At 41.5% G+C, this 25,046-nt stretch overlaps 10 protein-coding genes and 1 non-coding gene across 11 annotated transcripts; 4 read left to right on the forward strand and 7 right to left on the reverse strand.

The window, feature by feature from the left end:
* Positions 1–705: 705 nt before the first annotated feature.
* TNA1 (Tna1p) lies at positions 706–2,232 on the forward strand (the record flags this gene model as incomplete). Its single annotated transcript, XM_022821718.1, has 1 exon — positions 706–2,232. One exon carries the CDS (start codon positions 706–708, stop codon positions 2,230–2,232), a length of 1,527 nt encoding a protein of 508 aa, XP_022673991.1.
* Positions 2,233–2,432: 200 nt separating this feature from the next.
* KOG1 (ubiquitin-binding TORC1 subunit KOG1) lies at positions 2,433–6,941 on the reverse strand (the record flags this gene model as incomplete). The annotated part of the gene is made up of 1 exon (XM_022821729.1): positions 2,433–6,941. One exon carries the CDS (start codon positions 6,939–6,941, stop codon positions 2,433–2,435), a length of 4,509 nt encoding a protein of 1,502 aa, XP_022673992.1.
* A 787-nt stretch (positions 6,942–7,728) lies between these two features.
* IKI1 (Elongator subunit IKI1) lies at positions 7,729–8,616 on the forward strand (the record flags this gene model as incomplete). The annotated part of the gene is made up of 1 exon (XM_022821740.1): positions 7,729–8,616. One exon carries the CDS (start codon positions 7,729–7,731, stop codon positions 8,614–8,616), a length of 888 nt encoding a protein of 295 aa, XP_022673993.1.
* Positions 8,617–8,734: 118 nt separating this feature from the next.
* Positions 8,735–10,624, reverse strand: GPI16 (GPI-anchor transamidase subunit GPI16; the record flags this gene model as incomplete). Its single annotated transcript, XM_022821751.1, has 1 exon — positions 8,735–10,624. One exon carries the CDS (start codon positions 10,622–10,624, stop codon positions 8,735–8,737), a length of 1,890 nt encoding a protein of 629 aa, XP_022673994.1.
* Positions 10,625–10,894: 270 nt separating this feature from the next.
* On the forward strand, positions 10,895–13,762 carry HSH155 (U2 snRNP complex subunit HSH155; the record flags this gene model as incomplete). The annotated part of the gene is made up of 1 exon (XM_022821762.1): positions 10,895–13,762. One exon carries the CDS (start codon positions 10,895–10,897, stop codon positions 13,760–13,762), a length of 2,868 nt encoding a protein of 955 aa, XP_022673995.1.
* Positions 13,763–13,838: 76 nt separating this feature from the next.
* Positions 13,839–16,340, reverse strand: APL6 (AP-3 complex subunit beta; the record flags this gene model as incomplete). The annotated part of the gene is made up of 1 exon (XM_022821773.1): positions 13,839–16,340. The coding sequence occupies one exon, from the start codon at positions 16,338–16,340 to the stop codon at positions 13,839–13,841; it is 2,502 nt and encodes an 833-aa protein (XP_022673996.1).
* A 317-nt stretch (positions 16,341–16,657) lies between these two features.
* On the reverse strand, positions 16,658–16,732 carry KLMA_R116. Its single transcript has one exon. It is a non-coding gene; the product is annotated as a tRNA-Lys (tRNA).
* Positions 16,733–17,349: 617 nt separating this feature from the next.
* Positions 17,350–18,597, forward strand: ABZ2 (aminodeoxychorismate lyase ABZ2; the record flags this gene model as incomplete). Its single annotated transcript, XM_022821784.1, has 1 exon — positions 17,350–18,597. One exon carries the CDS (start codon positions 17,350–17,352, stop codon positions 18,595–18,597), a length of 1,248 nt encoding a protein of 415 aa, XP_022673997.1.
* A 51-nt stretch (positions 18,598–18,648) lies between these two features.
* On the reverse strand, positions 18,649–19,443 carry BUD32 (serine/threonine protein kinase BUD32; the record flags this gene model as incomplete). The annotated part of the gene is made up of 1 exon (XM_022821795.1): positions 18,649–19,443. The coding sequence occupies one exon, from the start codon at positions 19,441–19,443 to the stop codon at positions 18,649–18,651; it is 795 nt and encodes a 264-aa protein (XP_022673998.1).
* Positions 19,444–19,817: 374 nt separating this feature from the next.
* On the reverse strand, positions 19,818–22,079 carry MES1 (methionine--tRNA ligase MES1; the record flags this gene model as incomplete). Its single annotated transcript, XM_022821807.1, has 1 exon — positions 19,818–22,079. The coding sequence occupies one exon, from the start codon at positions 22,077–22,079 to the stop codon at positions 19,818–19,820; it is 2,262 nt and encodes a 753-aa protein (XP_022673999.1).
* Positions 22,080–22,738: 659 nt separating this feature from the next.
* On the reverse strand, positions 22,739–24,274 carry HAS1 (ATP-dependent RNA helicase HAS1; the record flags this gene model as incomplete). Its single annotated transcript, XM_022821818.1, has 1 exon — positions 22,739–24,274. The coding sequence occupies one exon, from the start codon at positions 24,272–24,274 to the stop codon at positions 22,739–22,741; it is 1,536 nt and encodes a 511-aa protein (XP_022674000.1).
* Between the last annotated feature and the right edge of the window lie 772 nt (positions 24,275–25,046).

Genomic DNA, 25,046 nt, shown 5'->3' on the forward strand with positions numbered 1-25,046 from the left:
AAGCCACCACCCACCACCATCCACCAGGTCACCACTTGTCAAATTGTTTTCCGAAAGCGAAATGAGGAGGAGATAGGTAAATAGTTGAATAGGTGAGTGCGTTGTTTAAGAAACGCAAGAATAAACCGGGCATAGCTTGCAAGTATGAAACGCCATTATTACAGAAATATATAATGCCCACAGGGCCCCGAGTATTAAACGTCAGGTCTCCCGTACCACCACCATATGCCCAAGTAATATTATATCGATGAACAAGAGGAATGGAGGTATGTATGTATGGCCGGGAAGTGTGTGCCTGAGGTATACCGGCGTGACCTGACGCACCGGCATCCCCCCTCCAATCTGAAAACATATAAATACAGGGCACTTTTCCCAATCCATTTTGGAACCCTCCAGGGCCCTGGCACCACTTTCTTTTTTCCCGTTTTCCATCATCCTCTCTTGAGTGCCGCACAATTTTTTTTTTTTTTTTTTATTATTTTACTTCCATTTTATTTTATTTTATTTTTTTTTTTCTTGTAGTTACTTTTTCCGGAAAGCACTGTTCGTTTAGGGTCCACCAGCACAGAAACTGCCGCAGAGAAGTGCGTTTTCGGCGAGAATTATTCCATTTCGACGCACTGTGCTCGAGCATTGATCGTCAGAAAGAACAGGAAACTATAGAACTAGAACTAGGTAACACAAGAGAAGACCACGATTTTTGGAATGACAAAGGTTATGGAAGTTACGTCCCAGAATGGGTCGTTAGGGGAGGATATCATCGAGGAAAATGTCAATGGCTGCAAGGAGTCGTTGGGGTCAGGAAGTGTAGTGGATGAGGTATGTAGCGGGGTGGAAGAAGAAAGACCAAGCTTGACACATCCTATGGAGTCACGTGTTGTAAGGAAAATGGACATGTACTTGATTCCATTGCTATGCTTGTTGTACTTCTTGTCTAATTTGGACAAGTCTAACATTGGTAATGCGGAGGTGGCTGGTCTATCGAAGTCATTGGGTCTTGTGGGGAACCAGTATGGTAATTGTGTGACAGTTTTCTTTGCGACGTATATTTTCTTTGATCCGATTGGAGCGAACTTGTTGAAGGTTATTGGGCCCAAGTACATGATGAGCGGGTGTCTATTGTGTTTTGGGGCTATTTCTTTGGGTACTGCGTGGGTGAAGGATTACGGGCATTTGTTGTTGGTGAGAATTTTGCTTGGAGCGTTCGAGGCGACGATTTACCCATCGATCAACATGTATTTGTCGATGTGCTACCGTCGTGAGCAGTATGCGATTCGGTTTGCGTGGGTGTTTTTCGCGGCGTGTATCTCATCGTCTTTTGGTGGGCTAATTTCGTATGCTTGTTCGAAGATCAATGGGTCATTGGCGGCGTGGCAGTACATTTACATTGTGGAAGGTTCCATTTCCATTGGGGTGGTTCCATTGTACGTGTTTGGGCTAGCGAACAATCTCGAGGATTCGTGGTTCTGGACGCCAGAAGAGCGCAAGTATATCGTGGAACGGTATCAGACCATGTCCACTTTTAACCCAGAGGATAAGTTCAACTGGGAACAGGTGTGGCTTGCGGTTAAGGACATAAAAACGTGGGTGTCTGCAGTGGCATTGTTCGGTATCGATATGTCTTCATTCGGATTGACGGTGTTCATGCCAATTATCATTACTTCAATGGGGTTCACCCATGTTAATGCCCAGTTGATGACTGTGCCAATTTATTTCTTGACAGCAGTCACGTTCTTCATTTGCGCTTATATATCGGACAAGATCAGAATCAGGTCTCCTTTCATCTTCGGTTCGTGTATCAGTTGTGCAGTTGGACTTGCCATTGTGCTTGGAAGCGAGAAACACGGTGTCAGATTATTTGGTGTGTTTGTCACAGCTTTAGGCATCTACGTGAACGCTTCCATGAATTGTTTGTGGTTGAGTGGGAATAACGGTAACTATTTCAAGAGAGCCACGGCATTGGGTATCAACTTGTTTGTTGGATCCTCATCGGGTCTTGTATCGGGTCAAATCTTCGTCGCTAAGGACAAACCAAAATATACCAAGGGTTTGTCAACTTGTCTTGGATTGCAAATAATGGCGGCTGGGCTAACTGTAGTACAGTTCTTAATGTATCGTCGTCTAAACAAGAAGAAGGAAGCGTTAATCAAACATTGCGAAGAACATGACGAGCCAATACCTTATGACGAGCGTTTGTCTGATATGAACCCTCAATTCAAGTATATGTACTGATTGATTATTTCATGTAGCTAGCTAGCCTTATTAATAATGAAAACGAAAACGGAACAAATATGATTATGTATACCCTTATCCCTGTGTGGTTGGTATGAAGTGCTTTCTAAATTATGCTTTATTATTTTTTGTAATATAAATTTATAAACATCAACGCTTGAAATGATTAAAGTTAGTGCTTGCTTGTTTGTTTGTTTGTTTTAGTAATACATGTACTCTCTTCTACTATCGTAGCATTCATAAATATTGAATGTCGTATCATGAGAGTTGTTAGCTGCTAGCATCATGCGATGTGGATGGAACGTAAGCGCAGAAATGAATGGCGAGGAACGCGTACCAGATGCCATACCACTAATTGTGTTCGAATGACCATAACCATGGTTCTTGAATGTTCGTAACAAATCACCAGATGTGGTCCAGATTTTGATTTCCTTCGTACCAGTAGCTATAACTGGAGCATGCTCATGAACTTGCATGCTTGTCATCGTGCTCCCCGATTTTTTGCCAGGTTCACCTTCATCAGTGAAATTACACACTGGCTGATCGTTACGAATATCCCATAATGACACTACCCCATTGTTTGTACCACTGACCAATTCACGATACCCACCTCTTTGGAGGTGAATGTTATTGACCCAAGATCCCACTGGACTGGTGCCACGTTTGGCCGTTTTCCACAATCTAATCATCGAGTCTCTTGGATCCATACGTCTATCATAGACTCTTATCGACCCGTCAGAATATCCAGCTACGAATATATTACCCGTGAGTTGATCTGAAGTTAAGGATGTAATTAATGCACTTGACTTTGCTGGAATATCAACTTCAATAGATTCGGTCAGAGCATCCCATATACGAATGATTTTGACATCACCTGTAACTAATAAGGATCCACGACTTTGTTGCCACTCCGTTAAGAGACCTGTTGATCTTGGTGTTAATAGAAGATCTGTTAACCCTCTCCAAGAAGAGATCATGTGAAGCTTTTCCATATCGTAGAAATCTTTATAGATATTCACAACACCGTCAGATGAACCCGTTAACAACAACGGAGTATCATCATCATTCAAGAATTTCATATCTGTAATCTTAGTCCCAAATGGATTACCATTTGAGAACCTTGCCAACTTTTCTTGAGTAGACCAATCATAAACTGTGACATTATCCCTATCATCACTTGCTGTAACGTAATTGTCAAATTGAGTGAAAAGAAGAATCTTAGGTTGCGTCTTGTTATCAAAAGTGACGGTTTTACGCGACCAATCTCCATAGAGTGCCAATTCTTTTTCAGATTGTGTTTCCTGGATGATTGATTCATTCCGATTCCTCTTCCATTCACGAGCAGTGTACTCGATACTTCCTGGTTCATCAACCTCATGTTTTTTCATCTGTGGCTCTTGGAAGTATTCACTGCAGTAATCAAGGAAACGGCTCTCTAAAGGAAGCTTAACCTCGGTATCCCTTTTTTTATACATCATAGGGAAAGCCCTTGGGTTTGTACCATATTCAATACCCATCAAAGATAACCCTTGAGCTGCCCTTCCACCCGAACTACGTATACTTTCATTGTCAGAGTAAGATTCTTGTTCATGGGAGAAGCCTAAAGCTTTGAATAATGTACTCATAGAAAATACACGGCGATCATTTGGCGATTCATTTCTAACGCTATCCTTTTTGTTGTTGTTCAGGCTTGCTGGCCTTCTGATAGTTGGTAGTTTATTTGACGATACCAAACCCTTAGAATTGACCGCATTTTTGCTCAATATGTATTGTTCCATTTCCTTAATTATTTCACCTAGTTTAGGATGTTCATTAAGTTTTAAAAGAATGTAGTCGATGACATCCTGGGCTAGATCCTTATTTTCAGGGAAAGGATCCTCAGAAAGAATCAAGAGCGCCTTCCAAACGGTGTTGAATATAGAGCCGTGACCCACAGATGATACATTTCTTACATCGTCTTCGTGCCCATTTGATTCCAATGATGCAATTTCAGAACTTATTTCAGTAAAGGCGATGATAGTAAAGAAGTCAATGTATCTCTCTACTACTTGGGATAGGAAAATAATCAACTCTTTCCGAACAATTGGGCTTCCATCATTAACTAACGAAAGCGTAGTTACAATAGTTTTGATTTCATATTGTTTGAGATTGCGTAAATTGATGCTTTGTAGCTGAGTAATAGAAGTTTGTACATTTTGCAGTTGTTGTTGAATCTGGTAGTATTGCTGTTGAATATGTGAAGTATTGTTTTGTTGATTACCCTGCTGCTGTTGTTGATTCTGCTGTGATTGAAGAAGTTGTAATTGAGCTTGGAACTGTTGAATTTGTTGTTGGAATTCCTGTTGAAGTTTTAGAATGATATTGACGTCATCCTCTTCCGAAAGGAAGTACTTGATTGCTAGTAATGCAGCGCATCGAATTTCTGGAATTGGGTCTTTTAGGGATTCTACAACGGTGTTCATGTTCTCATTTTCTAGACACAAGGTTTTATGCAATGGGTTATGAATGAATAGTTGACCAATGAGTATAATGCACCACTGGCGTAGAAGTGGAACCTCGGAATTCTCAATGAAGAAGCATAGTTTGTTCACAAGTTCAATACTAAAGCAGTGCCTTTGACCAAGAGGGAAATCACGGACAAAGCAAGAAAGGACAAAGGCTGCCATTGCCTTTTGTTCATCGGTCGTATTATTATTAGACAGTAGTGTGGCATTATTGTACGCTTGCTGTTGTTGATGTTGGTACATCTGATACCGTTGAGTAGTGGAACTAGCTGGTACATTCATAGTTAGAGGACTTCCATTGCTACTAATACTTTGTGCTCTTGGAACACCAAACTCCGGGACAAGCATTTTAACAAAGTACTGATATCCACGTTCCTTGATGAGTTCTGTTTGCGTATTTTTGTAATCAATAGATAGTATTCTGGCCCAAATGAAGACTAGTATAGGTTTTAATTCATGAGCTGGACTTTGTAGCAGTTTTGAAACATACGGGAATATTCCAATTGACAAAGATAAGTATACAGCCCAGGGCCCAAGGTCAAGAAATCTGGAAAGCAAAACCAAAGTTCTTACACGATGAACCTGAGATAACAAGACTTGTAGTACAATTGGAAGTTGCTCTGGAGGGTGTCTCGAATTGGCACCATATTTCACCCACAAGTCAAATGCCGTTAAGTTCTGCTCAAAGAATTTCGTGAACTGCTGTTGTTGTTGCTGGGCCGCTGTTGGATATGATGTAGAGTTACCTGAATTTTGAGAAGCCTGGTTATAGTTCACCAACGACATAGAGCTTAAGTTTCCTAACGACGATTTATTTGGCATGCCATCTAAATTCTCACTCACATCAGAAGGTGCCTTGGATAGCTGCGTATCTGCAAAAGTGGTATTCGTTGAATTAGAGTGTGATCCTTCTAGTAACTTTGTTAAAACTTCATCGATGGCTAGATCCCATGATCTCCACATTGGATGATCAGCAATTGAATCCGGCAATGCGGGATCTGAAACTGGATGACAGTTATACCATGGCATAATTCTTTTAGCCAATAAAAAGTTACGGAACAAGGCAGCAACCATTAAATCGTGTCTGAAAAGCTTTTTGAATAAGGCTCTGGGCAAAGATGTCCATGCAATTGTATCTGTGATAGCGGTGAAAATCCAGTTTAATTCACCAAGTGGGGTTCTCCGCTCAGAGAGCTTACCAGGAATAGTAATGTTCGGCATTTCGTTTATTCCAGTTTCCTTTCTTCTTGGGTCGTTGTTCTGGAAGAAAGGCGCGTATTTAGTGTCCTTAAGTGGCGATTGCATCAAGAACACTTTAACAGATATTTCAATAGGGTTCGTTAGACAACAAGTGAAAAAATCCGCTGGTAGTTCTGGGTTCATAGGCAATAGCTCGTTGTTCTCACACGAAGCCAACTGAACACACTCCGTATAGGATTCTGTTGGAGAAGGAGATGCCACATCATGGTTCCCTTCTTTATCATCTCTAATTCTCTTTTGAACAAATTTCTTGAAGTTGGATACAATGTTGCCAGCACTATTGCAATCCCACACATATATACAAGGAGCTCCTAGCCATGTTTGTAAATCATACAATGAAACAGGAATGTACTGGGTGTATCCCCTATTGAATACCCATATTTCTCCCGAAGGAGTCGGCTGCGGCACACCGTGGCCGTTGTAGTGAAAAAGAATCCGTTCATCCTTTGAAGCCCTTCTCAACGAGTTACAGAACCTCTTCACATCTTCCACGCACGGATCTAAACTCTGCTTATAACGTGTCCTTAATGAAAGTGTTTCATATTGACTCTGTAGATTCTTCCCTATCTGCTCAATTGCTTTCTTGGAATCTTGAAATGACAACGGATCTACCCATGCCTCAAGTCTAGCGCATGGCTGCGTCTTCGTAACATCTGGTGGATCAACTCCTAAATTCAAACACAACAATAATGCAGCTGCAACCGTCTTTTGTCTATCTTTAACTATCTTCCAATCGTAAATCGGCTGATAATATCCATCCTTATCCTCCTCTTTAACTTCATCAGGCACTGGATTACCATTGGTTCTATGTCTCTTATCATCGTAGTAGAATATAAAATTATTAGCTAGCGACTGCAAAAGCTTCTCACTACTATACTGCTCTTCAAACCCATGCCTAGTTTCCGTATTTAGCCGTGTCAATGGCTGTGGACCGTAAACAACCATTGTTTAGGGTATTCTAATTATCCAGAATTCAAATCAAAGTTTAAACAGAATAATTTGTCTTTTAACCGTAAAATGCTCAGTATTAGAAGCTCAATTTTCGATCAAATTAAAATTAATATACTCTCAAAAATATATTCTAACACTATTACCTCGTATTAGGTTCACAGACCCGCTGTTCGTTTTACAATCGTGCTTTTATTCTTTACTTCTAGTGTGTTTTGTGGGATTTATCATAGCCTGTTTTTGAAGGACTGTAAATTTAGGAATTGATCAAATATCAATATCAACGGTTACCCGGATAACAGTCTGTACTGTACACTCCGGGTAACGATAACTTCCACCTTTTTTGTTTCGATACATGTTCCAACAAATTCCGTGCACCACACCGTATATATACATATATACATATATATATATATACATATTGGTTTCTATCAAGCAACCGTAATACAGCTAGCTGAACGCAGGCCCATTTCATTTCCCCCAAAAGGGATGTCTGCGAAATCAAAAATGTAGCACATATGGACCGCCTGGCTTCCATTTTTTTTTTTAGTTTCTCGTCATGTCCTTAGTTAGTGGTATTGCATTAGATTTTCTTTTTCACTTACAATGACACAATTCAGATTAAACCTGAAATATCAAGACAAATCAAATTGAATGCGATGAGCTTGGAAAAGAAGAGGAAAAAGAGGGAGAAAAGGACCAGACTTAGACGGTTTTTGGGGGTGTTTTGGTTTTCTAGGAGATTATAGATTTGTAGGATACTGGGAATCATCATAAGTTAAGAATGTCCTCCACTAATAATAACCCCAAAATTCTTTTAAAGAGGACACTTTCTTTAAAGGAACAAGCATCACTTATACTTTGTGTGGACACATTGGCACAGAGCAGCAGATATATTATTGATGAATTCATTTACAATATCTCTGATGAGGTACCGGTAGTTTTTGTTTCATTTGAGACGGTCACAGCTCCAAAATATGCGAAACAGTTCATCGATGCATCCGGAAAGAGTGTCAAGCAACTAATAGCAGCTATACAGCCATATCTCCCACAGAAGGAGGAGAAAGCGCCCAGGATGCACTTGTTAATATTTGATTCTTTGAACTACATTCCATCTGAGCAATTGACTCAGTTTATTTCGACTATAGCTGCGCCTTTTGTGACTATTCTGGCGACATACCATCAGTCTATTCCTTTATGGAGGTCTTCGGAGTTACAGAACTACCCAACATCGAGCCAGCTCCTCCAGTTCATCTCCAACACAGTAATAGAAGTTTCTCCTAACACACAACTTGATGAGGATGATTTAGACTCGGAATTGGCAAGGTTTGTGATACCAAGGAATTTGAACAGCAACACATACTATATAACTGTGGTGAACAAGAGGAAGTCCGGGAGGGAGGTGAAAAATAAGTTCTTAATCAACTCGAAAACTCACGAGTATGAGTACTGCATTGAGAAAACGACTTCGTCTTCAGAGGAGACTCCGGAACTTTTCGATGGTTTGACCACTTTCAACTTAAACACTTCAGAAAAACAGAAGTTAGCAAAGGACCAAGTGGATTTGCCGTTCTTGGAAGCCCAATCTTTCAACAGCGGTGGTGCTATTGTGTATGAGTTCGAAAAGGATGACGACTACGATGAAGAAGACCCATATGAGGATCCTTTCTAGAAGTAGAGTATATATATATATATAATTAACACTCTCTATTTTACGTTCTGCTTCATTTGCTTCTATAGTACACATATACATATTTGGATAGTATAAACTACGCCATTTCTTTGTTCTCTTATGAGATCTTATTCTCTTTTGGCTTGCTGGTCTTCTTTTTTAGCACATCCAGAACTCTTGCTCGTACCTTTGCCAGCTTAACTTTGATGCCAGAGTTGGCTAGGATCTTATCTGCTTCCTCTACTGTTAGCAGTTGCTTCGATAAGAGATTGAACAAAGTACCAAATGCAAGTCCCATTACCGTGGAAGTCAATATAATAACATTATATGGCATACTGAAATCTGGTGTGGAAAGGTAGAGTAATAACGATGATGTTCTCATTTGATAATTTTCTGGTTTCAGAACGGTGGCCACAGCAGCTTCTATTTCGAAGCCGTGATTTGCATCTGGAGGATATTCTGCATACTTCAAGAGTGACTTGTCAAATTGGTATGAGATGGCAAATGTTGTGTTTGGTGGAATTACCATTGTTCTTTCCAAATGGGTTGGTCTTTCGCGGTCTTTTGCTGGAGAATAGAACGTAGATTTTACAATATCGCCAAGAGTTAATTCAGAATTGTCACTCTCCAATGTTAAAGATGATAGGTAAATTCTCATGAACCATGGTAACGATTCAAAGTAAACCAATTCCACACTTTCGTTTGATGGATTACTAAACACAGATCTTAGACCACCTCTATCCTGAGCGTACCCAGTCAACGCCCTAGAGATATAGATTGGAGCGTCTTTTAATGGAACAATATCCCCTGAATTCGTTGTTTCAAGATGTATATCATGAGGTTCAGTATTCTTCAAGTCAAAGCAGTTATCATCAGTTGCATAATAGCTTTCGCCCACCTGGATCAAAGCATTCCATTCAGATGTGACATGAGCACATATTCTGGACTCTGTATGGGCTAGTAAGCTTCCACCGCGGATCTTTTTCCCAAACAGCTTCGAAAGGGTATAGCTGACCTCTTTACTCTGAGGCAGCGGGAAACATTGGAATGCGTCATAAGGCTTACTCATATCACAACGAAGTTCGTCCCCAGGAAGAGGTTTTGGAATAGGTCTTTCAGCTCTGGCAAGACTGTTTGGCACATTCACAACAGTTTCAATAAATTCCTCCATACGCAATGAGCACATATTATCATGCTCATTGCAAACAGTCTCCACGTCAATCGACATGCTATGCCAGTTAGAATCAAATATCTTATGCCCATCCAATAACGAGGAAATTCCAGACTTTCCTCTAGTTGGCAAAAGTTTCACAAATGGTGTGAGGTTTTCTGTACATATAGGTTCATTGGCCAACGCTGCTCTCATCAAGTATAAGCGATTGGAAGAATTGAATACGGGAATATCCTCATCTTCTTTGGGCAAAAACGACGATACTGGGAAAGTTGTCTTCGACGAGTCAACAAAGTTGATAGAAGCACAAAACAAACCACCCAAAGAATTTGCCAAAGTGATCCAGGACTGGAACGCCTCTTCATTATCAGCTGCCTCTACAATGGCCCATAATTCGACACCGTTACCTCCAGATTTGCTTCCACTATGAGGTAATTGTCCCCATTCCTCAGAGTCCCACAACCCATGGGTAAATCTCAGATGCAATTGTCGAGTATTAGTTTGAGACATTAGAGGACCAATTGCTTTAGGGAAGATCGTGTGGTGAGAATACTCATCGCCATCTTTGCCGTCTTTCTCGATACCAAACTTCTCAGATTCCATCCAAAATTGAAAGCTTGCCAGCAAGAAGTTATTTGGCAATGGTGTTAGATCTAGCTTCTCTTGGAATTTATAATCGATTGGAACATCCAAAGAAACAAGTTTTGGTGAGTATGGTTTGCTAGATATCTTTTCTTCCAGTTTAGATTCTGTTTCTGTTTCTGTAATTGTTTCATTATTATCAGCTACAGATGCTACCAAAAGCACCAAGAAGTGCAGCCACCAATCTAATCTCATAACAAAAGGTGTATCCGTACTTCTCAGTCAGGTTTAGACCCCTGGTATCACTCTGTTTTTTTTGTTTTAAATCGAATATCGTGTACTTCTTATAGTAAATAGTAAAGGTTTTGATTGATATTATGTGGTACGTAAATATTAAAGTCTAGATATTTTTAAAGAAAGTCAATAATGTTTCTTACCATAGTAAACACATAAAGAAAGAGGAAATTTAGCACTGTTAATAGGGATTAATGGAACATCAGAGCATTAACGCGGGTACTTTAGAAGATGAAGAGTGTTGATTTCAAGAAACCGAGCGAAATGCGCTCGTTAGTCAGCCAATATACTGCTCCGAAAGATGCATTAGAATCAACTTTGGGGAGCGATGAGGTTGAAGATGAGTTAATGGCTAACCAGAAACGGCGTCAAGTGTACGAAAAACAATCGGAGTACCATAAGAGACGGTTTGAGCGGTCATTGGATGGCAAAGGTGAAGATACGGAGGCGCCTGATAGTAATAAAAGGCAGAAAACTGAGCACAATGATAAAGAAAAGGAACAAGAACAAGATGGTTACATGTTACCGACTACATCACGAAATGTTGTTCAAGCACTTTCAGAGGAGGTGATAACTGAAGTCCCTGGTGTTCCAAACCTTCAGTTTTTCAAGCCATCGGATAAGGCACATTTTGCACTTTTGTTTGATGAGAGATCTGAAAGCGATTTGAGTGAAGAAGAAAGGAAACGCAAGCAGCTTTTGAAATTAGTTCTTAGGATTAAGAATGGGCTACCAAGTTCCAGAAAAATAGCGTTTAAGATCCTTGCACGGAAGGTGGCCTTTTTTGGACCATCAATATGCTTTGATACCATATTACCAATTCTCTTAGATAAGACTTTAGAAGATCATGAACACCAAATGATGCTAAAGCTTATTGATAGGATATTATTACAACTACAAGATTCAGTTAAACCATATACGGGCAAGATTCTTATGGTCGTTAGCCCTATGCTCATTGATCCTGTGATACTAACAAGGGCCACTGGGAGAGATATAATTTCTAATTTGGCAAAGGCAGTTGGCTTGCCAACCATGATATATACGATGAGGCCAGATTTGGATCACGATGATGAATACGTACGGAATACATCAGCAAGGGCTATGGCGGTAGTAGCGAAGGCTCTTGGGGTAAATCAGCTAGTTCCATTCTTAAGATTAGTTTGTAAATCTAAGAAGAGCTGGAAAGCTAGGCACACTGGTATAAAAACAGTGCAACAAATAGCAATACTAATGGGAATAGGGGTATTACCGTATCTTAATGATCTTATTTCATGTATTGATAAAGGGTTGATTGATGATCATCTTCCAGTAAGAATAATGACAGCGCAAGCAGTGTCATCACTAGCCCAAAGCTGTCAACCTTACGGTATCGAATGCTTCAATCCTGTGCTTGAACCACTATGGAGAGGAATAAAACGGAATAGAGGACGAGAACTAGCTGCATCATTGAAATCGTTGGGATTCCTTATACCATTGATGGATCCTGACTATGCCTCCTATTATACCGAAGAAGTGATGAGAATCGTTAAAAGGGAATTTAATTCACCTAATGATGAAATGAAGAAAACTGTTTTATTCGTTATACAAAAGTGTTCTGTTACAGAAGGTGTAACATCAAAATATTTAAGAGAAGAACTAGCGCCTGAATTTTTCAAGCAGTTTTGGATTCGGAGAACAGCACTTGATAGACAGCTCAATAAAATCGTCGTGTTCACTACTGTTTTGCTTGCAGAAAAACTTGGTTCAGCTTTTACCTTGGAGAAACTCTTGCCACCGCTCAAGGATGAGTCAGAGCCCTTCCGTACTATGGCCGCACATGCAGTTAACCGGGTTGTAAAGAAACTAGGAACAAATGATGTTGACGATAGGTTAGAAGCTAGACTACTCGATGCTTTACTAATTGCTTTCCAAGACCAAACCGATGGAGAAAAGATCGTATACACAGCTTTAGGTAACACTGCCAAATCTTTAGATACCAGAATGAAACCATACGTGGCGCCAATTTCGAGCACAATATTAGAACATTTAAAGCATAAAAAACCTATGGTCAGATCATTTGCTGCAAATTTATGTACCATTCTCATTCCGGTATTCAAACGATGCGGAGAGATGGCGCTCATAAACAAGTTCAATATCATCCTATTCGAGTCTTTAGGAGAAGTGTATCCTGAGGTATTGGCGTCAATCATTTTTGCCATGGACAAAATCGCATCTCAAATACCATTTTCTGAATTGCAACCCCCTCCAAATCAGATATTACCCACTTTGACACCCATCTTAAGAAATAGTCATTCTCTTGTACAAGAGTCAACAGTAAAGCTTGTTGGAAAGATTGCAAGACGCGGGCCAGAGTATGTGTCACCGAAGGAATGGATGAGAATATGCTTTGAGTTGTTAGAAATGCTAAAGAGCCCTGTGATGCCAATCAGAAGAGCAGCAAACAAAACGTTTGGTTATATTGCAAAAGCTATTGGTCCTCAGGACGTTTTGGTTACTTTGCTAAACAATCTAAAGGTTCAAGAGCGTCAACTTCGTGTTTGTACATCAGTGGCTATAGGTATTGTTGCCAAGACTTGTGGTCCATTCATTGTAATTCCTGCTCTAATGAACGAGTACAGAACACCAGATACAAATGTTCAAAATGGTATCTTAAAAGCATTTGCATTTATGTTAGAGTATATTGGACCAATGTCGAAGGATTATGTATACCCATTGATACCTCTCCTTCAAGATGCTTTAACTGACAGGGACCTAGTTCATCGGCAAACTGCAGCAACATGTTTAAAGCACTTAGCAGTAAATTGTGCTGGAAGAGGTTTAGAGGATGCATTTGTCCATTGCATGAACTTATTATTCCCTAATATTTTCGAGACTTCTCCACATGTTATATCGAGGATCATCGAAGGTATTGATGGTTTAAGAACTGCATTGGGTCCAGGCGTTGCCATGAATTACGTGTGGGCAGGATTATTCCACCCTGCAAAAAATGTTCGGACTGCGTACTGGAAACTCTTTAATTCTGCATGTGTTAGTCAACCAGACGCCCTAGTGCCGTACTATCCGGTTAATGAAGTGGATGAACTTAACTTAATACTTTAGAAATACTATGTATTCGTATGTATATGTGTATAATGGGTGTTTCTCTAATTATTATAACTTTTGGGTGTTTTATTTCTCAGTTATCTGGTGAAAGCAGAATATGATTGCTACTCTCTGATTCATTTGAGTTATCATCATCATCTTCTTCTTCTTCTTCTTCATCATCGTCTTCATCGTCTTCATTTTCATCATCTTCGCTATTTTCACTCTCATCGTCATCGTCGTCGTCATCTTCTGATTCTTCGGACTCTTCTGCGGAATCAGTTTCCGATTCTTCTTGAATAACAATCTTCTTCTTTGTCTTTGGTCTTTCAGGGACATCAGCAAAGAATTCCTCTAAACTTTGTAGTTTGTAAGTTTTACCCTTAGAAGAAGTAAATGTGGTGACGTCAGGACTGGGTGATTTGATGAAGGAGGGGGACTCCATTGTTCGTGGCTCTGTATTTCTCGATCTGTTGGCAAAGAATGTACTAGATGAGATACTTGACTTATTCTTCATGAAGTCATTAACTGGGGCTGGTGTTCTATCTACTTCTTCCTCACGATCATTATTCCATTCTTCCGCTTGGAAAGAGTTAACCACCTCCTGTGATAAATCGAGATGCGCAATGTCCTTTGCTTTATCTTCATAGCTGAATACGGAGAAAGCAGGCCAAGGTTTTGGAGCCTGTAACAACAACGTCAAGATCTCGTATCTTTGATTCGTGAATAAAGAATCGAATGATCTGGCTTTGTCTCGGATATCAAAATCATCATCAAACTTCGCAAGATATATTACAGCATCATATAATTGTGCTATTCTTGAATTTTCAAAGTCATAAGTACCTTCAGATTTGTCGATATCAAACGATAGTATCTTTGCCGCTAATATAAGGATTTGCATCCTACATTCCTTTGATTCTTCTGCAAAGTTGGGGATCAACTTTCGCAAGATATCGGGAACAATTCTGGGTTCTGTGTGTAGATACTCCCCGAAGAGCCAAATAATTCCGGCTTTGGCATATCCAGATAGATTATCTGTTGTTGTGATAATTTCCGAAAGTTTTATCATAACTGACAAGTTTTTGGAAGGATTAATTTGAATTAGGTGACGAAGAACATTCACAAGCTCGCTGGTCACTTCTACATCCTTCAATTCATCAGTTTCCATAAATTCTAGTAACCATTTGATTACATGCGAACATATACCGTTTGAAACGTAGGCGCATACCACAAGGGTACTGAGAGCTTGTTTTACTATTGCTGTATCGCTGGATGACGAAATGTGATGTTTCAATTCACGCACGATATTTTGGACATTGCTCTCATTGATTAGAATGGAAATAATCTTAAGTTTGTAAGATCCGACAAGAGAGTCATCGTTGTTCGCAGGAAGGAAGCTTTGGTATAAGCGAGCGAAAGAGCGGGGATCGTACACCGAGTAATATGCTATAACTTGTAATATCACGCATTTATTCTCATTGGAGCTCAATTGGAAGCTCTTGATGAGACACTGCGGTATGCCAAATTCTCTAAACTTGGAAAGGGGCGCCAAATGGAAAACGGCCTTGGCTACACTTGCCACTACGGCAGCATTTGACGAAAAGAGCAAGGGTCTCAACGAGTTTAGGAAAAGCTCTAAATCGGGATCCATTACAAGCTCGTGATCCTTGAAAAATTCAGGGCCCAGAGTTTCGTCTTCATCTTGGTTGAAGGGGACCGGGATCTCGCTTTGATCATTTTTGTTAACGTATTTGGGCCTTTCAATATACCGTCTTGAATATTGGATAAGGCTCTCCACCAATAATGGTTGTGCCCAGTGGGACAAGGACGTCAAAGCCTGGCAATATCTGCGGAAGTGGCCATGCAAAAGATCTAATCTATCTGGGATGCAGTTGTGAAGCACAATGATAGCACTGGATATAACGAGCGGGTCCGCATCGGCCAACAAGTCCACAATCAATGACACAAGCTCATTCTTCCTCATATCTGCCACACCATCGTCCTGGTGATGCGCCGTCGCCCCCTTTCTCGAAGAAGCTGCAACGCATTCCTGGAAAAGCTTGTACACGGCGAAAGCCGAAGTCGAACGAACCAACGGACTCACGTCCGAAACGCATTTCTTCACCGATTGCAGCGTTATAGGGTAGAGTGACGACACATTTATGTCCGATAACGCCTTCAATGCAAGCGCTTTCGCCTCTGGGTCCCTCTCAACAAGACTCTTTTGTATAGTGTTCACCGACAACAACGCCAAGTTAGGGTCCGATTCCGCGAATCGCAGCAAGTAAATACACACCATACGCTTCACTTTTAGATCATCAGAAGTGATATTCTTCAAAACATCAGCCAACAACCCCCTCAATTCCATCGTCTGGTCATTCGTCGCCAATAATGACATGATTCTTTTCATTGCATCCTTCACTTCGCGCGAGTTTCTCGAGTTCAAAAGGCGTATCAATGCATCTGGATCGATCGATTTCGAGTACTGTGTGTATGATGATTCTCCAATCCTCGAACTGGCAACTGCTGCTGCCCCTAAAGTGAGGTCTCTGGCCGATTGCAGCGCCGAAGTGATACGTTGGATCGAATCTACCATTACAAAAGGGCTAATAAAAACGCAATTCTTTCTCCAACGACAGTTTCACAGCCTGCTACTCTTGGTCTCGATATCAAGCACCGTTTCGCCCCGTTTCCTGACACTTTATTTCCACACCAAACCGCTGTTTTCACCGTGCTAAGGGGAAAGAAACAAGTGTCCAATTAGCCATATGTAATATACCAAATATTATATTATATTATATTATATTGTTATATGAAATTTCAGATACTGTGCTGAGAGAGGGAAACCTTTAAAATAAAAAAAAAAAAAAAAAACAATTAATATTGTAATTTTACAATAAAATTACAAAAAGTAAGCCCTGCGGGGGGCTCGAACCCCCAACCTTGAGATTAAGAGTCTCACGCGCTACCGATTGCGCCAGCAAAGCTTATTTGATGTTTTACCGGGTTTTTCCTCTCATCATACCGCAGAGTTGCCAGCACGCGCTATGGTCTCTCTCGGTTGCCCCCCTTGCTCTAGCAAAACCTCGCATTACCTTATATATACTATACAGTGAGAAGCTTCAACATGTGCGCCCGCAAGCCACTGCTTCAGCTAGGTCCCAATCCGGTCACCAAATCTCGTGTATCGCCCGGCTATCCACTTCTACGCATTCACTTTGCATGGAATTGCCGTGTTCTTCTTTCGCCGAGTGCTCAAAGCCCATGTTCGCATGACTTTCTCCCGTTGTCGATGTCGTACTGGTGGTGAGATGTAAGGACCGGTGACCAATTGTGCTTGCCAAGGTGTTTGTCGCATTCAAGAAACAGACTGCGAAACGCAGAGGCGCAGGAAACGGATGGGAAACAGAAGGGAAACACGGCGAAAAAAATTGTGGTTCACGTGATCTGGAATTAGTGAAACATAAAAAAAAAAAAAAAAAAAAAGAAGCGGTGCATATATAAATGTCCGATGCCCCAAGAAGTATACTGCCTTTTAGCAACAATGGATAAGGGCCATATAGGTACAGCAGGCCGGTTTGGGACGTAATAGACGGGTTATTGCAATGATGGATAGTTCAGCTTTGGACGCTATCAAGCAGAAGATTGTTCGCAACGTCGTGATACCGGATTTCGACTTTTCAAAACAGGAATTCCAGATTCTAGCAACGATACGGTACGACCCTAATTTCACGCATGTGTTTGCGAGCCAGGAGCTTGTGGAAACAGACGACGATTTCTCGTCACAGCTGGACCCGCAATTGACGAGTTTGATGGACAGTTCGAGTTTTTTGCAGCAGAGCGATGATAGTGTTGGCAAGGACGATTTTCTTGAGTATTTGGATTATAATGATACTAGCAATTCGAGTGTGCTTTCGAGTCCGATATCTGGGATATTCGACATGAGTTCATCAGGAGTGTTTCATAGGGATCCTGTACTGCAGGGGCTGTATGAGACGGCGAATTACAGCGTCAAAGCGGGGGCTAGCCAGGGGCAAAGCCAGAGTCCAGGCGAAGATGAAAGTACAGATGCCAGTTTATGGTCGATATACTATAATCGGTTTTTCCTGCTGGGAGAGCATTACAAGAGGTTGAAATTGGCGCTTGATTTTTTCCAGTGGCCGCTGGCGTTGACTCCCAAGGTGTTCTTGACGCAATTGGTGCATTCGTTGCCCGTGCAAGGGTCGATGTCCATCGAGGATAAGATGAGAGCGCTTTTGAACGTCAATGTGTCATACAAGATGCGAGTTCTTGTTAGCAAGGACGGGAATATGAAAATCGAGGCCCACGAGTTGCCCAGGTTTCCAGGGTATTTCCCCGATACGCACGAGTACATTGTGAGGAACTTACTTTCTGGGTTCCTCGATGGAGAGCCGACGTGGGACGTTTACATCAATACAGAGCCAATTAATGTGTCGCCTTTCACTACGTTCAAGACCACGAAAAGAGAACATTACAACAAGGCCAGAGAAAATATGGAGCAATTGAAGCGGGATATTCCAGACCAGAGACCCAAATCTGAGATCTTGGTATATAACAACCTTTACCAGCTGATGGAGGGATCCATAACCAATGTGGCTGTCAAGTCGCAAGTAGGGACCGATTCAGATGCCGTCAGATACACAACGCCATACCTCGCTTCGGGATGTTTATGCGGGGTAACGCGATACTTCTTGCTGAGGAAAGGTCTGCTCCAAGAAGATGCCATTGACATAAGAGACCTGCATCTAGGCGATGAGATAATACTCTTCAACGGTATTATGGGCTGCGTGAAAGGCGTCATCAGAAACTCTGTAGACTTTTCAGGTGTATAATGTACATATTATGTCCTGCTATTACATATATATATACGGCATTGTAAGATTTCATCCGATCATACTTCTCTTTCTACCACGCAGCCGGACCTCTTCAAATCTCTTTATTAATTCCTTGTATTTGCCCAATCCTACTTTCCCATTGGCTTCGAACACACTCTTGAACCCTTCTAGAATCCATCCGTTATACCTTTCGGAAAATGACGAGTGCGTACTAATGATTGCTCTTTCAAGCACATACAAATCTACACCTTTATCCTCCACTAGAGTGGAAATCGATCCAAGACCAAAATCAATAAGATATGGCTCCCAATGGTCGCCAGATCTCACCAACACTATATTGGAGCTGGTCAAGTCACCGTGGCAGAAATCGTTCCAATGCATTAGTCCTATTTGCTTACCAACTTTGATCAATACTTCCTTTACCAAATCGGAATATGGATCGCTCGCATTCATCCACAAGAAGTTCTTCAAGTTACTGAACCCATGGCCATTTGGTAAATCTTCTCCCAAAAATTCTAGCCATATACAGCCGTGGTATGGATCACATCCTATGAGCTTTGGAACATTCAAACCGTCGATTAATCTCAATTTGGCGAGAAGTCTTGCTTCTCCCAAGGTACGATGTTTCGTGAGAGCCTTGTCAATGACTGGGTGTCTATACTTCTTTTCAGGCCTGTACTTTAGGATATATAGTGCCTCATCATCGCTTGCTGCTACCTGAGGTGGTAAGTATGGATGGACTGGCGATGTGAAAACCACTGCTTCTGCACCTTGAGATATCGGGGTCAACGGAATATTCTCAGTGAGAACGCTGGAAATACCAGCAATAATTTCTGATGACATTGCGTAGTGGATGATTTGCCCTGGGTCTCACTATCGATCTGTAGTTATGTATAAATGTCCAACTTTCAATAGTTTGTCATGCTTATAAAATAGCACGGTAGAAACCTTTAAAGCTGAAATTTTTCAATGGGTAAAAGCTTTAAGTTGACTACGATGAAACAAAAACAGATTCACAAAGGGTTGTGAATAAGAGGGACCATCAGAGGTTGGAGACTTTGTTAGTGACGTATCCGGTACGGTGGTGTAGTTATTTTTTTTCATACTAACTGAAAAGAAGGTAGGGGGATTTTGAAGTCAAAAACTAAGCAATTACGTATATAGAAGGATACAATAAGCCCAATATTATGTGTATATAGTATATATATATGATACACTCAAACTTGCTTTCCAGCATATCTCTTCCTCCATTCTTCAACATCCTTCTCATCGATACGGGTGAACAAGTATTCAGCCTTGTTGATGTTATGGCCTGCTCTGATAGGAAGGTTGAAGTGGTCGTCAATGCGTAGTGGAGGAGCATTCAACATTCTATAGATGGTCTCTGAAGTTTCTGGGATGAATGGAGCCATGATGGATGCGACGGTGTAAATGATGTTCAAAGCAACACCTACAACGGCATCAGATTTATCAGGTTGTTGAGCGAACAAAGAATTGTCCAATTTGTTTTCTTGCAAGAATTGGTTACCACGAGAAGATAGCGACATGGCAATTTCCAAACCACGTCTCAAATGAACGTGTTCCATGGTGTTGACATAGTTTGCTAAGATTTCGTCCAAGTCCTTCTTCAATTGATCGTAACCTGGTAGGTTTTCGACCTTGTACTCAGGAACCACACCGTTGTATTTGGCGTTAACGAACTTGACAACTCTGTTAACGAAGTTACCCAAGTTTGCTAGAAGTTCACTGTTGTTTCTTGCAGCGAAATCGCTCCAGGAGAACTGAGAGTCTGAGGTTTCTGGTCTAACGGAAGCCAAGTAGTATCTCCATACACTTGGGGATAGACCAATTTCTTGGGCATTGTTACCGAACACACCGATACTTCTAGACTTGGAGAACTTACCACCTTCGTATTGTAAGTATTCGGTAGTGTTCAAGTGATGTAGCATGGTCCAGTCTTCGCCAGTACCAAGTTGGGAACCTGGGAAGATAACGGTGTGGAATGGAACGTTGTCTTTACCCATGAATTGGTACAAGTCGACGTTGTCTGGGTTCTTCCACCAGTTTTCCCACTTGTCAGTGTAGTTTGCAGTGATCGAGACGTAACCGATACAAGCGTCGAACCAAACGTACAACACCTTGTCTTGGTACTTTTCTAGTGGAACTGGGGTACCCCAGACCAAATCTCTGGTGATACAACGAGGATGTAGACCTTCCTTCAACCAAGATTGAGTAATAGTCTTGGAATTCTTGGACCATTCACCCTTTGAGGAAGCCTTTTCATTCCATTCCTTGATTTGTGGTTCAAGCTTGTCCAAGGACAAGAAAATGTGGTCAGAGTTACGTGGCTCTGGCTTACCTTCGTCCAACTTACAACGAGGGTCGATCAACTCGAATGGATTCAACAATGCACCACACTTGTCACATTGGTCACCACGGGCGTCCTCATATCCACACTTTGGACAAGTACCTTCCACATATCTATCAGCCAAGTAACCCTTGTGGACAGGACAGTAGAGTTGTTTCATACTTTGTTCTTCCAGGTATCCTCTGTCGTTCAACTTCAAGAAGATATCTTGAGCGATCTCAGTCTGCTTTTCCGTGGTGGTTCTACCGAAGTAATCAAACCCGATTTGGAACCATTTGTACACATCCGCATGGATCTTGTGGTACTTGTCACAAAGTTCACGTGGAGTAACACCGTCTTCCAAAGCCTTTGTCTCGGTAGCAGTACCGTATTCGTCAGTACCACAAACGAAAAGAGTGTTGTAGTTTCTACCCTTGGTGTAACGGGCGTAGATATCTGCCGATAGCACACTACCGACGATGTTACCCAAATGTGGAACATTGTTAACATATGGCAAGGCAGATGTGATCAAAATGTTACGCTCACCATCCTTTGGCAAAATTTCAGAACCTTGGGACTTCATCAAGTATTCTTGAGACACGTTCACAGCACCAGTGTGCTTGTAATCGGTAGAGGAACGAACGGCCTTGGACTTAGCCAATGCCACAGCCTTTTGCAACTTTTCTGGCACAGAAGCTAGAGGGAACTTAGCTTCAACTGCAGCAGAATCCAAAGCATACGAATTGGCAAAAGTCACAATTCTGGTAGCAGACAAAGGCTCCTCAACACTAGTCAAGTATGTTTCAATAGATTTCTTCACAGATTCAGTAACATGCTCCTTGATCTGATCCTTATGGGAGGCTAGAGCCTCAAGAGAAGACACTGCAAAGCTGTATTCATCAGATTCTTCAGATTCAAAATCGTTCAAAACATATCTTAAAATGGCATTGGCATCGAACAAACGGAAACCACTAGAGCCAACAATCAATTGCGAAACGGAAACTTCACTGTTTTCTTCCAATTTCAAGCTGGCAGGAGCGGACAAAAGTGCGTAAGCCAACTTTATATTGTTGGCAAGCTGCAAAGTTGCAGTATGCAGCTTAGATTGGTCAAAAGATATTTGGGAAGCCATATTTTTCTTGACAGCCTAATTGTACAATCCCAAAAGTTTTCTTCAAGACTTACTGGAGTATGTAGTTCCAGGTTTCAATACGCCCTTTTTCCTCATGAGTGACTGATCATGATAGTCTATTTGGTGATCTTAATTTAATATGTCGAATTTTTTTTTTTTTCAATATCAAGAGAAGAAAACTGTGTTGGAATGTGTCATGTCATAGGAAGAAAAGACAATGACAAGAAGAGAGAAGAGAACATGGGAATGGAGGTGACTTTCAAGAGGTACTGGGAATAATGGGTTGAAATTTTTGTAAATATGGCATGTAATTAGTGTATTGCAAAAAATAATAAGAAGAATTAGAAACGGTTACTAGTGGTTGAAATAGTACTTTACTGACTTAGAAATGGTGAAAAGAGTCAGAGTAGAGTATAAGGAACTCAATGTCACTTTTAGGCCCTAAATTGAGAAGAAGTTATATGAATTTATATGTATCATGGGGAATCTCAATGAAATAAGGCGGGAAAGAAAGAGAGAGAGAGAGAGAGGGCGTATCCACAATGCTAATTCCTGTAAGCATTTATACAGTTTCTATATAAGTACATATAGACATATCATACAAAAAATTAATACTAATGATGAGTGAGAGGGGGTGGAGAAGAGGAGAGAAGATTTGTTTAATCCTTCTTTCTTCTCTTGTTGGAAGATGGGGTTTTTCCACTGGCACCGATGGTTATGTTGACCTTTGGTGGCACTGGGAAACCGTAGGACTTGGCGACCTTTGCCAAATCTAGCTTGTCAATTTGGTAGACAGTTTTTAGAGAATGAGATGCATATGCTTGTAGGTACGATCTGTAACCATCCTTGGCGATTTGGTGTAGGTAGTAGTTGGACTTGATCAATTTCTCCAATTGGGCTTGGACGTTTGCGATCTTATTGGAAGGGAATTCGTATTCGTTTAGAGGCACCTTGGCAGCCTTTAGATACCTTAGGAAGCCCAGTTCGTTTGGAGTCAAGAACATCAAAGATTTACCCTTACCCTTGGTACCTCTTGCGGTTCTTCCGACTCTGTGGATGTAGTCTCTTGGATCATCTGGAGGATCGAATTGGATGATCCAATCTACTGCAGGGATATCCAAACCTCTTGCTGCAACGTCGGTACAGACTAGAATACCACGTTCCGCGTTACAGAACTCGAAGAAAGTGTTGGTTCTCTTTTGCTGCTTTTGCTTACCGTGTAGCTCCAACACGGGCAAATCAATGTAGTTCAACAATTCCGCGTAGTACTTCACTGAGTTACAGGACGACAAGAAGACAATGACCTTCTTCTTCTGGTTTCTCTTCAAGAACGAAAACAACAAGAGGAATCTCTTGTCACTGTCGCACACAACGTACCCTTGTTCCAACCCGTCGGCAGTCGACGTGTCCTTCTCAGAATCCACATTGATGAACAATGGACCGGGTCTCAACGAGATACGGGCCAAATCTTCCACCTTGGTGGTCTGTGTAGCAGAGAAAAGCATCGACTGTCTATCCTCGTTAGGCAAAATCTTGATAATCTGCTTCATTTCGTCTTCGAAACCAATTTCCAAGATACGATCGGCTTCGTCAATCACAAGAGCCTTCAAGTTCTTGAAAACGAAACCCTTAGTGTTCTGCAAATGATCCAACAAACGACCTGGAGTCGCAATCAAGATATTCACACCCTTCATCAACTTCTCAGCCTCCTGTCTACGGTTGGCCCCTCCAATCACAATACCAAACGTCTGACTGTGGAACTCCATCAACTCACGCGCAACACCGAAAATCTGAAGAGCCAACTCTCTGGTTGGAGTGATAACAATCACACCAGTCCCGTTTCTAGGCTTGAACTTCAAAGAGTGAAGCATCTCGATCGCTGGAATCAAAAATGCCAATGTCTTACCAGAACCAGTCTTGGCTGCTCCAAGCACATCCTTACCAGCCAACAATGGTGGAATCGTACGTGCCTGAACCGCAGTCATCTTCGTGAATCCCATCTTAGCGATAGCCTTCATAGTCCCATCGCTAAGCTTCAAGTCGGCAAAATCTTCACCAACAGCATTACCATCGCTACTGCTGTTGCTGTTGCTTGTTGGCTTAGTTTCAGTTTCGGTTTCCACTACGGAAACTTCCTCATTATTCTCCTCTCTCGCACGCTTGCGAGACTCTTTCTTCACACTGTCCTTTGCCATTGTGCGTATCCTGCTGAGCTGCCAATGAAACACCACTAATCCCACCTATAAAACACTCTTTATCAACAGCTTAAAACTCTTTTCTATACCTCATCTCATCTCATCTCATCTCATCGCTTCTTTCAGCTTTTCCCAAAATTTTCAAATGCTTTTTTTTTTCCTGGAAAAGAAACGACAGGCACGTGATACAAAATTGATTTTCAACACACGTGATATTCATGTGACCTGGGTGTCCTACGCACTACACACACACACATACAGTCGACAATCGATACTTAATTAGAGGAGAGAAATGCACCAAAAAAACTCCGTACCAGTCCCTCTCGGTGTCCCTCTCGGTGTCGGGTGTCGTGTCTCTTTCGTCTTGGCCATAAATAGCAACGCGAAGGACCGGGGCCCGGGTACTGGGTACTGGGCAGGGTTTCTCTTTGCTCTCGGGGACCCTTCGGTGGGAGCTGTGCGGGCGGTTCTGTGCGACAGGGTTCTATGCTTCAACCGGTTTCCCAAAAGGGAACAAATGTAAACAATGAAATAAGGCTGTTTTGTCGCATTGCATGAAATGGTGCTATTACGCGGTTGCTATTGCTAAGCCTTGGACAATCTTTCCATTGCCTTAGAGCAGGTAGTTGGGCCAAGAGGCGGCGAGAGCGGCGACTGCCCACAGGGAGGGGTCTGCTACCAGCCTCATGAGCAAAGGCTCGAAGCCCTTTTTTTTTCTTTCTATTACTTTAGATAATTTTTCAGTCAACAACTGTACTGGTATGATACTATA

Source organism: Kluyveromyces marxianus, chromosome 1 (genome assembly GCF_001417885.1).
Source record: "Kluyveromyces marxianus DMKU3-1042 DNA, complete genome, chromosome 1".
In the NCBI taxonomy this organism is placed as follows: Eukaryota; Fungi; Ascomycota; class Saccharomycetes; order Saccharomycetales; family Saccharomycetaceae; genus Kluyveromyces; species Kluyveromyces marxianus.